This window comes from Pituophis catenifer, unplaced genomic scaffold (assembly GCF_029215685.1).
Source record: "Pituophis catenifer annectens isolate HBS135680 unplaced genomic scaffold, rPitCat1.0.hap2 SCAF_10, whole genome shotgun sequence".
Classification (NCBI taxonomy): Eukaryota; Metazoa; Chordata; class Lepidosauria; order Squamata; family Colubridae; genus Pituophis; species Pituophis catenifer.
Window position 1 is genome coordinate 30,728,631 of NW_027256890.1, and position 12,832 is coordinate 30,741,462.

The 12,832-nt window shown below is 47.0% G+C and overlaps 1 protein-coding gene across 2 annotated transcripts in view; it reads right to left on the bottom strand.

The window, feature by feature from the left end:
* Window positions 1-12,832, bottom strand: part of PC (pyruvate carboxylase) — a 143,949-nt gene that overhangs the window by 5,111 nt on the left and 126,006 nt on the right. For both annotated transcript variants that reach the window (XM_070950266.1, XM_070950265.1), the window contains exons 14-17: window positions 3,987-4,208; window positions 1,395-1,551; window positions 747-987; window positions 135-384 (exon numbers count right to left, since the gene is read on the bottom strand). In XM_070950266.1, the coding sequence (XP_070806367.1) occupies window positions 135-384; window positions 747-987; window positions 1,395-1,551; window positions 3,987-4,208 (870 nt within the window). The remainder of the gene's footprint in view (window positions 1-134; window positions 385-746; window positions 988-1,394; window positions 1,552-3,986; window positions 4,209-12,832) is intronic.

Sequence of the window (12,832 nt, forward strand, 5' to 3'; positions counted from 1 at the left end):
AGCTCAAGGACCTGGCATTCATTCTCTTGCTGCAACCCCCAGGCCAGATGGGAGGGGGCCAAATCCTGGCTGCAGACTGGCCTGGGCTGCCCTTTGTGGGGCAGACGAGAACCCCTTCTGCTCCTGCTTCAGACCTGTGTCGTGCTCTGTGCCACGGGTACAAGCCACCATCGCGCCCATGCTCGGTTGGGAAGTCATGCCCGACATGGCATCCACCGCAACGTCAACAATGTCAGCTCCAGCAGCAGCACAAGCCAACATGGAAGCCACGCCAGCACCCGAAGTGTCGTGGGTGTGAATGTGAAGCGGGACATCGGGGAAGTGCTTGCGCAGCACCCCCACCAGCATGGAGGAGGCCTGCGGCTTCAAGACTCCAGCCATGTCCTGCAAGAGAGAAGGGCAGAGGCTGCAGGCGTGGAGGAGGAGGAGGAGGAGGAGGAGGAGGAGGAGGAGGAGGAGGAGGAGGAGGAGGAGGAGGGAGGGAGGGAGGAGGTGCAGCTGCAGATGAGACGGATCCCCTGAAGTCGAGGGATGGGCATCAGCTTCCCTTCTGGAGCCAGGCCAGGAGGAGGAGGAGAATAACCGACTCCTTCGGACTCTCATTTCAGCTCCAAACCTCCTGGTTGGAATGCCATGAGGAAGAATGGAAACGGGTGTGTCGTGCCCCCACCCCTGGGGCAGGGGAGAGTGGAAGTATGGAGGCAAAGCCTTCCCCGTCCTCCCTCCCTCCCTCCCTGCCTGCCTACCTTGATGGCCAAGATGTGAGTCCCGGCTTTGATCAGCTCCTCCGCAAGGCTAACATAGTAATCCAAGGTGTACTTGGTCCGGCTGGGATCAGCCACATCCCCCGTGTAGGAGATGGCGGCCTCCACCACGCCCCCGGCCTGCCCAGCTGCCTCCATCCCCAGCAGCATGTTAGGGAGGTAATTGAGAGAGTCAAAGACGCGGAAGATGTCCATCCCATTCTCTTTGGCCATCTGGCAGAACCTGCAATGGGGACGGAGAGGAGCCCTGAGCCAAGGCCGGCCAGCTGCCCCTGCGCCAAACCCAGGCTCTACCTCACGGCCTGCCCGGGAGGGAGGGAGGGAGGGAGGGAGGGAGCAGGCTATCTATCTGAAGGCAGATACAGTCTAGCAAGGATGTCGGGTTAATGTGGAAAGCCACAATTGGGCTTTTCCTCCAAAGTGGCTGAACTTCCAGGAGGGACCAAAGGAATAGAGAGGATTTAAACATGCAAAAACAAAAGCTGAGCTTTTTGAGCATAAAATGTATAACTGCCAAAATAAACCTCAGAAAGGCAGGACCAGTTCTGAGAAAAACGTGAAGAAGGCAAGTGGGGCAACCCTTTGTTCAAGCACCTGGAAACAGCCCAGGTGAAGCCGCGCACCACTTACTTGAAGACGGAGTTATCTGGGTAATTGGTGTAGCCCACCGCATTTGCCCCCCTCAGCAGCATCTGGAATGGGACGTTGGGGATGAGCTCGCGCAGCTCCTGTAGCCGGCGCCAGGGGCACTCATACAGGAAGCGCATGGCAACATCAAAGGTGGCACCTGGAAGGGAGGGAGAGGAGTATCAGCGAGAAGTCTCCTGCACTTATCTGAAATCCTAGAGTTGGGTTCCTTGGGAGCTCCCTCCCTTGGTTATCAGAAAGAAAAATACATAAGGGAACACAGAGCCTGTTTTTTTTTATAGCAACTCCAAAACCCAAAAGGTTTTCAGCTGGCACAGCAGCAAGTTTGATAACTGGTCCTTGGTCAAGTGGTCTGAGCCAAGTTCAACTTTCTTGTCCACCAGCATTGCCATCTTCACAGCAACATCCCTGCTTAAGGCCCTTAATTCCACCAGTTCTATACGCCACAGAGCCTCAGGCCTACGGGAGCCGAACTTATGGCCAAATTCAAAGGTCAACACAGTAGGCAGATCTGCAGCTCACTCATTTCAAAACAGCCTCTCCTCAAGTCTTTCAGCTATATCACAGACCTAGGAAAAGAATCAGAGCCATCAGGAAAGGATCTGGATGAAAACAATCTGAGTTTGAGGTGAACATGCAAGAGACTGAAGATGCAGATTTAATAAGGATGAGGGGACCACATGTGGGTCATTATATGAGTTGGAATTTTATTGCAAAAAAGGCAACATTTCCATCTGCCAGTAGCTGGGCTGGCAGCTTGTTCAAGGTGACCCAGTCTCTCCTGGACAAAGAGGCCTTCTGTTGGATAAAGTCATTTAGAAGAGATCTGCTCCAAGTTGGGCCTCACTGTAAACGTCCCATGGAGTTGACTGCTTGGTCATCCGAAAAGAGTTGAACTGGGGAGGATCCTCAAAGTTGCAGGTGGGTTCATTTAAAAGGTCCGTGTTGCTTATGATTGTACAAAAACTATCCCAAGATGATGTGTGGTAGGATCCCCCTGGTAGTGATGCATCCTTGAGGGATGACGCCTCAAGAAACAATTTTTATTTGGTCACCAAGCTATACACCAATGGGTATTTTAGGGAAGGTTGTTGAGAAGATAGTTTCAACTCTGGGGGTTGGAAGTGAGGAAGTTAAGTTGTGGTGATTGACCTTTTTCCAAAACCAGCTCCAGGCAAAAGGTCTGACATTGCACCCTTCCCACTCAGTTCTACCTGACAGTTGCTGGTTGAGGAATTAAGTACCATCAGAAAAATGGTCATACACAGTTATACATTCTAATAGGAGAGAACACATGTAGCTCAGGACCAGGGACTGGCTGAATCCCTTTCCATTATATTACTCCCTTGTAGGTCTGGCACCACAGAACTCTCACCCCCCCCACCCCCACAATGATTGGCTGCTGTGTTTAATCAATGCTTCCTGCTGCTTCACTGACCAATCAGGGAGCAGGGGTGGGTTCTACAATTTTTTACTACTGGTTTACTACTACTGGCTTATTTTGTGGGCGTGGCTTGGTGGTGGGTTAATGTGACTGGGTGGGCGTGGCCAACTTTTTTTTTTTTTAACTTTTAAAAGCATTTTTTCTACAACCTTAAGAGGTTGCAGAAAAAAATGCTTTCAGAAGCCTCTGATGATCAGGCAACTCAGCTGGGATCGCCAGAGGCTTTTAAAGGCATTTTTTTTCCTTCCACCTCTTCGACCGAAGAGGTTGTAGAAAAAAATGCTTTTAAAAGCCTCTGACGATCCCAGCTGAGCCACGCGATCATCAGAGGCTTTTTTTTTTTACTTTTAAAAGCATTTTTTCGGCCGAAGAGATTGTAGAAAAAAATGCTTTTAAAAGTAAAAAAAAAAAAAAAAAAGAGCCTCTGATGAGGTGGGTGGGGTTAGCGAGCGGCGACCGGACCGGGGACCGGTTCAGGGCTGTGGCCAGCCAATGTTATTACCGGTTCTCCAAACTACTACAAATTTTTACTACCGGTTCTTGTGAACCAGTGTGAACCAGGAGCAACCCACCACTGTCAGGGAGGCTTTATTACTACTTTTACCACCTATTTTTTCTGCTGCTGCTGCTGCTGCAATACTCTGCCCTCCCAGGCTCTGATTAGAGAAAATGGGGCCCTTTATTCTGCTGACTTGGCTTGGGAATTGTAACGTTTGTATAATCCTGTCAGAAGGCTGTGGCAAGGTAACAAAAAGCCAAATCCTCGCTTAAGATATCCCTTTTATGCCATTCTTAAGCTTTTTGGGTAATTTTGTTGTTTTATTTACTCTTCTGAGTTGCTGTCTTTGACCATGTATTATACTAAGCTTGCTTTGTCTTCCTTCAGGCTCACAGTTCTATTACTTGTCTGTGGTGATTATTTGCAGGCAGGATAAACCTGTCCATTTATTTCAGACCTGAATTGCCAGCTTCATCGTGAGCCCTTGGCTGCAAAAGTCCTCTCAGAACTAACATGGGCAGCCCCATCTCAACCAGCCATCAACCTGGCAGCCAGAAACTTCCTCACAAGCTTCCTCACAGGAGCTCTCAGGCTTCTTGGGGGGCCCTGGGGACCCCAGCCATTCTCTCACCTCCCCAGTTCTCGATGCTGAAGAGCCTACTGAAGTTGTGAGCTACGAAGGGGGCGATCTTCTTCAGGTCATGGGTGCGAACACGAGTGGCCAGCAGTGACTGGTGAGCATCTCGGAAGGTGGTGTCCATTAAAAGCAGGCCCTGGTGCTGGCGAATGGCCTTGGCGAAGCCCACAGGGCCCTCGCTGAGAAGGACATCCCGGAAGCCGGTGGGGGGCTGCCCTGTTGCAGAAAAAGGATTGCATTATATGCAAAGCACAGAAAGCGGTAATGAAAATCTCACTCCTTTCCCAAGAACAGGGAGCCCAGTGGACTAAGAATTTTATAACTGGCAAATGAACTCCTCGCCTCTTCTCGTGCTGGTGTGCAACTGGAGTCCATGTCATTAGCATTCCAGAGCCTGTTGCAGCCAACACAGCAAATAGCCTCAAGCTCAGGGCCTCTTGAGAGAGACTCTCAGGCTCATGAAACAGCAGGTTTTGCCCCTGCAGGGATCTTCCTCAGATGCCCTTGTGCTGCAAGCAGAAGTGACCACCATTCCAATTAGGATCAGCAGCCACTTGCAAAATGGCTTATTAAAGGTTAACCAAACCTCTGTTGCTTGGTTGGTGGGCTGAGAAGGGCTCATCCTCATGTAGAAGGGCCCCCTCCCCAAACAAACTATTCCACAGAACAAGAAAAGAAGCAGAATAAAATATTTCCCCTAAAGGGGAAGAGGAGAAAAATCGCCCCAGTCTTTCCTCCACTAAAACAGCCTGCAGGCAAAGTTTAAGGAAACTAAGTTTCGTTCATAAAATAATGCACACATTGTAAAACTGGATTTGGCTAAATTGATTGTGCAGGCTGAGGTCAAATTAGGAAAACAAAACACTTAGGATTTACATTTCCCCTTTTCCTTTAGGGCCAGTCATGACTCTACTTGCCACAAAAGACAATCTCACAATGACAATTTAAATACTATATCCAGTCTAAAGAACATAGAAAAAACACATTTTCATATAAATATCAACACATTAATAAAAAACAACCCAGAAATATATAAAAACTCACTAACTCACAACCCCAATTCACCAGCTGCCCCCAGAAATCCATGCTGTTATTACTGGGCCAATAAGCAGAAACCTCCTTTCCAGAGGGAGCTGGGGGAACCTCCTTTCCTGTGGGCTGGGGAGGGCAAAACCTTTTTTTTTCTTGCTTACCTCTTCGAAATCTTGGTGTGTCTTATACACCGGTGCGTCTTATAGTCTGAAAAATACAGTAACTTCCCATACTCAGAAAGATCTTTTCTAAATGTTTGAACTGATCTACAGTATCCTCAAGACGTCATTGCCATCCCATCCCTAAGACCCTTGAGCTGCTGAATGGGCTCTCCAGGAAGCTTAAGTGTTTTGTGAAGAGGCTGGTTGGGTGTAGGGATCCGCTCTGCCCTTGCCCGCAAGAGAGACCCGGCACTGGGATCGAACCCCCAGTTCAATCCTGAGCCACAAATATTCTCTTCTATCAAACATCAACCTCCTAGGAAATTAATGCTTTCCAAGTAAAGGGAAAGGCTGTTGGGGGCAATATGCTGACTTTGTAAACCGCTTAGAGAGGGCTGTAAAAGCACTGTGGAGCAGTATATAAGTCTAAGTGCTATTGCTAAATACCAGTCCTCCACACAAACAACGGAAACAATTAAAAAAGACAGATGGTAGAATTTTGTCAGGAGAATACGATGGTCATAGCAAACACACTTTTCCAACAACCCAAGAGACATCTCTACACATGGACATCACCAGATGGTCAACACAGAAATCAGATGGACTATGTGCTCTGCAGCCAAAGTTGGAGAAGCTCTATACAGTCAGTAAAAACAAGACCAGGAGCTGACTGTGGCTCAGATCATGAGCTTCTCATGGCAAAATTTAGGCCATTAAATTGAAGAAAGTAGGGAAAAGCATTGGCCATTCAGGTATGAACTAAATCATATCTCTGATGAATATACAGTAGAGGTGACAAAATAGATTTAAGATATTAGATCTATGGACCGAGGTTCGCAACACTGTACAAGAGGTAGCAGCTAAAACCATCCCAAAGAAAAAGAAATGCAAGAAAGCAAAATGGCTGTCTGAGGAAGCCTTACAAATAGCTGAGGAAAGAAGGGAAGCAAAAGTCAAGGGAGAAAGAGAAAGATACACCCAATTAAATGCAGAATTCCAGAGAATAGCTAGAAAAGATAAGAATGACTTCATAAATGAACAGTGCAAAGAAATAGAAGAAAATAATAGAATAGGGAGGACCAGAGATCTCTTCAAGAAAACTGGAGATATGAAGGGAACGTTTCATGCAAAGATGGGCATGATAAAGGACCAAAATGGCAGGGGCCTAACAGAAGCAGAAGAGATTAAGAAGAGGGGGGAAAATTACACAGAAGAACTATACAAGAAAGTGCTTAACATCCCTGATAACCATGGGGTGACCTCAAGCCAGACATCCTAGAATGCGAAGTCAAATGGGAAGTCTGAGCAACAGCAAAGCTAGTGGAGGTGACAGTATTCCAGCTGAGCTATTCAAAATCTTAAAAGACGATGCAGTAAAAGCGCTACATTCAATATGCCAGCAAATTTGGAAAACTCAACAGTGGCCACAAGATTGCAAAAGATCAGTTTACATTCCAATTCCAAAGAAAGGCAATGCCAAAGAATGCTCAAACTACTGCACCATTGCACTCATTTCACATGCTAGTAAAGTTATGCTCAAAATCCTACAAGCTAGGCTCCAGCAGTATGTGGACTGAGAACTACCAGAAGCGCAGGCAGGATTTCAATGAGGCAGAGGAACTAGAGATCAAATTGCCAACATACGCTGGATCATGGAGAAAGCTAGGGAGTCCCAGAAAAACATCTACTTCTGCTTCATTGACTATGCTAAAGCCTTTGATTGTGTGGATCACAACAAATTGTGGCAAGTTCTCAAAGATATGACAGTACCAAACCATTTTATTTGTCTCTTGAGAAACCAATATGCAGGTCAAGAAGCAACAGTGAGAACTGGACCTGGAACCACTGATTTGTTCAAAATTGGGAAAGGAGTCCGGCACAGCTGTATACTGTCACCCTGCCTATTTAATTTATATGCAGAGCACATCGTGAGAAAGGCGTAGCTAGATGAATCACAAGTTGGAATTAAGATTGCCGGGAGAAATATCAACAACCTCAGATATGCAGATGATACCACTCTAATGGCAGAAAGTGAAGAGGAACTAAAGAGCCTCTTGATGCGGGTGAAGGAGGAGAGTGCAAAAGTTGGCTTGAAACTCAACATTAAGAAAACTAAGATCATGGCACCCGGCCCTCTCAATTCCTGGCAAATAGATGGGGAAGAAATGGAGGTAGTGACAGATTTTATTTTCCTGGGCTCCAAGATCACTGCAGATGGGGACTGCAGCCAAGAAATTAAAAGACGCTTGCTCCTGGGGAGGAAAGTTATGGCAAATCTAGACAGCATGCTAAAAAGCAGAGACATCACCCTGCCAAGAAGAGTGCAGGATAAACCAGTCCCTTGGACTGCAAGGTGATCAAACTGGTCAGTCCTAGAGGAGATCAACCCTGACTGCTCTTTAGAAGGCCAGATCCTGAAGATGAAACTCAAATATTTTGGCCACCTAATGAGAAGGAAAGATTCACTGGAGAAGAGCCTCATGCTGGGAAAGACAGGGCAAAAGAAGAAGGGGACAACAGAGAATGAGGTGGCTGGACGGAGTCACTGAAGCAGTAGGCATGAGCTTAAATGGACTCCAGAGGATGGTAGAGGACAGGAAGGCCTGGAGGAACATTGTTCAGGGGGTTGCGATGGGTCGGACATGACTTCGCAACTAACAACAGCAACAATATTCTTTTTTAAAAAGAACTATTAGATAATGAAAAAGAAGAAGAAAACGGCATTTAATTACTTAGAGAAAAAAGAGGGCAACCGAAAAAATGAAAAACCAAAAGCAAAATCCACCCCATGTTATTGTTCAGGTTGTTTAGTGACAGTCTGACATTACAATGGATGCAGAATGAGGAGATGTCAGAGTCCCTGTAGCCAAATGATCAGGATTCGGGTACCTGGCAATCAGCTTGCAATTACAACGGGGGTCCCACGATCCCCATTTGAGCCCTTCACTGCTGGCTTCCAACAAGCAAAGACAAAGTGGAAGTTTACAGCAAGGTGCAAAATGACTATGTGGAATCCACTTAACTCAGTGGTTACCAACTGGTGGTCCGCAAGAAAATTTTGGTGGTGGTCCGCAGAAAAATTATTTGCATTTTTTTACATTGCACTAAATCAGGGGTCTTCAAACTACGGCCCCTGGGCCGGATACGTGCAATGAACGTTTGTATTACTGCAGGGAGTCTCCTCCTTTGGGGTCTTCTTGTGTGGGTTGGAGGGGGGCAGAAATTCTGACTTGGGGTCCACTTCAGCCTCCTGATGCGGGGCTTTGGGAGAAGGCTGGAGGGAAGTGCCTCTGGTGGCAAAGAGCCGGAGTGCCTCGTTCCAGTGGGACTGCATCATGGTCTGGTACTGGCTGACCATCTCAGGCTGCTGAGCCTCCAGGCACCGGTACCTGGCCTTGCACTCCCGCAGGTCTTCCCTCTGCTTGGAAAGCCTATGCTCCTAGTCACCACGAGTGAGGTGCTTCTGCTGAGCCTCCTTCTCGGTCAGATCCAATTTGAACTGAGCAGCTGTTTTGCCAACTCTTTCTCTTGGTGGCTGCTTAGCTCCAACAACTGCTTCCTGTTGGGGCCCTAAGGAGCCCAGGCGGAAAGGTGAGGAGTGGCTGGCAGGTGAGAGGTGAGAGGTCGGCGAGGCGCCCCTCGATGTGAGTGACATCGAGTTGGCCATCGAGTTGGCCATGCCCACCCAGTCACATGACCACCTAGCCACACCCACCCAGCTGGTCTTTAGGCAGATCATCCGTGGGATTTAAAATTATGAATTTAGTGGTCCCTGAGGTCCAAAAGGTTGGGGACCCCTGACTTAACTGACGCAACTGCCATGATAAGTCAGCATGTCACGCTTTATGACTATGTGGCTTACGATGTGTAGTGAGGGCTCCCTGTATTTTAATGTGAGGCTCATCCCAAAGGCATACCTGATAGTCTCCCAACCCCAACAGGGCTCAAACTTTGGCTCAGAATGGAGCCAGTCAGGGGCAGAGTTGAAATAATTGCACCCAGTCTTCCCCCAACCAGCTGACTTATCTACTAGACGGACAAGACCAGGCCACTGAGAAGGCCTCCTCTCTCGGACTTGCAGTGACCAGAGGACGCTCTGGGCCTTTGGGGAAAAAGGCCAGCAATGTCTTGCAGCCTTGTGAGGGAGTGGACTATTGACCTTTCCGGAAGGAGATGCTGGGTTTCACAAGGAGTGGCTTTTAGCCCAGTCACAACCATCAGTATGGCAACAGACCTGTTCTTGGCTTCTTCTGCATTAATTTTCTAGTTCATTCCTGATGAACACTTTTGAGTAGTCCATCACCCTGTGCTATTTTAACGATTCACTGGTAGGCATCTTAATTTGAGAAATATATAATTTAAATCCTTCAGTTGGGAGAATCTGCCTGCTGCGCTGAAGGAATGTAGTTGTATTACAGCAGGGGGGTCAAACCGGATCTGGCCCACGGGGTCATCCTGGAAACAGTGAAGGTCTGGCGCGCAGTGCCTCTGTCAACAAAAAGGGAGTGCAGAAGGGCTGCAGGCGGCCCTCCCAGGCTCCGTTTTCAGCTGTGACGGCCTTCTGCAGCTCTCTGCCAGCAAAAATGGAGCGCTCCATTTTCACTGGCAGAGGGCTGCAGGAGGCTATCACAGATGAAAATGGGGCCGGGCGGGCCACACACAGCCCCCCCCCCCCCCCGAGCTCCATTTTCGCTGGCAGAGGGCTAGCAAAACAAACTAAAAGCAAAACAATAGAAAAGGATAAATGTTTCCCCTTTTGCATTTGAACATCCAAGAAGGGACAGGAAAGGAGAAAGGGAAAGAGGAAAGACAAAGAAAAGGAAGGAAAGTGGGGAAAAGGGGAAGGAAGAAGAATGAAAAGGGAAGGAAAAAGGAAGGAAGGAAGGAAGGAAGGAAGGAAGGAAGGAAGGAAGGAAGGAAGGAAGGAAGGAAGGAAGGAAGGAAGGAAGGAAGGTTTAGCACGTGGCCACCAGCACCCCTGCTTCCCTTTCACAATCCCCTTGTCTCCTCCTCCTGACGTCTCCTGGTGGTCTCCCATCTTATCACTGAAGATTATTTGGTTACAAAGTCAGGTCTCCTTGCGTGGAGAGGCATGAGTCTCCCTCTGACCCACACACTTTGCCCTCCCACGCACACCATGAGCAACCTGGCCAGCAGCAGCCTCGAGGAGGAGATAAGCTCACAAGATAAGTGGGGCTGGGCTGAGCTGGGGGGTCCCGGTGCCCTGGACGCTTGCCCTCTGCTGCCTAGGGCTCTGGACAGTCTCCTGGTCCTCCGTGTGGCCTGAGAGGGACAGCGAGGCTCCTCTGGAGGACAAGGGTTTGGTGCTCTCTCTGGTCTCACCTTCCTCTGATGGAGACAATGGATCCCCCCAGCGTCACCACAGGTGCCCCCGATACGAGTGACCTCAAGCTAGTCACACCCACCCTGGCCCCCTCAAGGTCAAACACAACCCTGATGCGGCCTCTAATGAAATCGAGTTTGACACCCCTGCCGTCCGCCGTCCACCATCCCTGGAAAGGAATATAAGTTAGATTTATTCAACCAAAGTTAAAATAGAGATGTTGTTATCTCCAGTAACCCTTAATGGACGTTTGCTGAGCAGGAGTGAACAACACGGCTCTTTATATTCATTTATGGTAAGAGACAAGATATGAGAAGAGATATTTGTTGTATTTTAAGAGAAAGTGATAGCTTACTAAAATTGTTTATACTGTTATTAGGGGAGAAATCATTTATATTTTTTCTTTTTATTTAGTCTATTCTTATTTTTCTTTTTTCCTTCTTTTCTGCATTATTTTTCTTTATATTACTTCATTTTTAGTATGTTTTAGTTTTTATCTTTTTATTGTAATATTTAATAAAATTGCTATTTAAATAATTTAAGGGATGAGCACATGCGGCATAAATCTTTTCTTCCCCTGGAGGATTTGAGCAAAGCCAGGGAACTCTGGATGCCAAAGAACAGATGAGATGAGGCAAGGGGGCTCCTTCCTCTCCAGGGGAGAGAGGGAAGGACTAGATCTCTCGATCAAGTTAATACTCTCAGCTACCTTTCCTTCCATTCCCTCAACAGGTTTATATGGATGACGTCGAGTCTCTGTTCCCTCAAAGGCCATTAAGGCTTGACTTCTCCAGAAGAATTATGCAGTGTTGGAGAATGGATTATTACTTCATTATAATAGCAATAGCAATAGCACTTAGACTTCATAGTGCTTTCTCTCTAAGCAGTTTACAGAGTAAGCATATTGCCCCAAACAATCTGGGTCTTCATTTTACCCACCTCGGAAGGATGGAAGGCTGAGTCAACCTTGAGCCTGATGGAATTTGAACTGTTGAACTGCAGCTAGCAGTCAGCTGAAGTAGCCTGCAGTACTGCACTCTAACCACTGCGCCACCTTGGCTCTTAATGAGGTTTTATTGATGGATTTTATATGCTTGTATTTCTGTTTTAATCCGCTTCCATTTGGTTGATGTTTTCTCAATGCTGGGAGCTTCCCAGAGCCACTCTGGCAAGGTGGGTGACTCTACCAATCAAATCAAATCAATCAAAAGATTATTGCGTGTGGTTGGGATTATGTGCTGCTGTGTTCGAATTCTGTTTTTAACCCTATTACTGTACATTGGAATGGAGGCTGCAGAGAGTCGCCCAAGATTTGGGTAGTTTATGAGTCCCACCAGGTCAGCAAGCAATTAACCATCCTTGGCCGTAAATGGTCCCGTTGGCCTCCCGCCTGGACTATTGTAACACTCTCTACATGGGGCTCCCCTTGAGGAGCATCGGAGGCTCCAACTGGCGCAGAGTGCGGCCGCGGGGGTGGTAATGGGAGCGACATGGCGCTCCCATGTAACACCCCTCCTGCGCGAGCTGCACTGGCTCCCAGTGGTCTTCCGGGTGCGCTTCAAGGTTTTGGTTACCACCTTTAAAGCGCTCCATGGCCCAGGACCTGGGTACTTGCGGGACCGCCTACTACCACCAATAGCCTCCCACCGGCCGGTACGCTTTCATAGAGAGGGGCTCCTCCGGGTGCCGTCGGCCAAACAATGTCAACTAGCGGACCCCAGGGGGACAGCCTTCTCTGTGGGGGCACCTACTATCTGGAATGAGCCCCCCCCCCCCCGAGATACAGAGGATCCCGGATTTGCACACCTTCCGCCGCGCTCTAAAGACCTTTATATTTCACCAGGCGGGCCTGGCCTAACTTTCTCCCTCTTTTTAAACAATTTTAATATTTTAATATTTTCAATATCTTTTAATTTTCAAAGTTTAAATCTGTTTTAAATTGATTGGGGTTTTAATCTGTCTGGGCCAAATTATTTAATTGGATTTTAGTTCTGTTTTTCAAATTTTGTATGTATGTATTTTATTGTTGGCTGTTCACCGCCCTGAGTCCTTCAGGAGAAGGGCGGTATACAAATAAAATAAAATAAAATAATAAAATAAAATAAAATAAAAAATAATAAAATAAAATAAAATAAAATAAAATAAAATAAAATAAAATAAAATAAAATAAAATAAAATAAAATAAAATAAAATAAAATAAAATAATAAAATAAAATAAAATAAAATGAAATGAAATGAAATGAAATAATGAAATGAAATGAAATGATAATAAAATAAAATAAAATAAAATAAAATAAAATAAA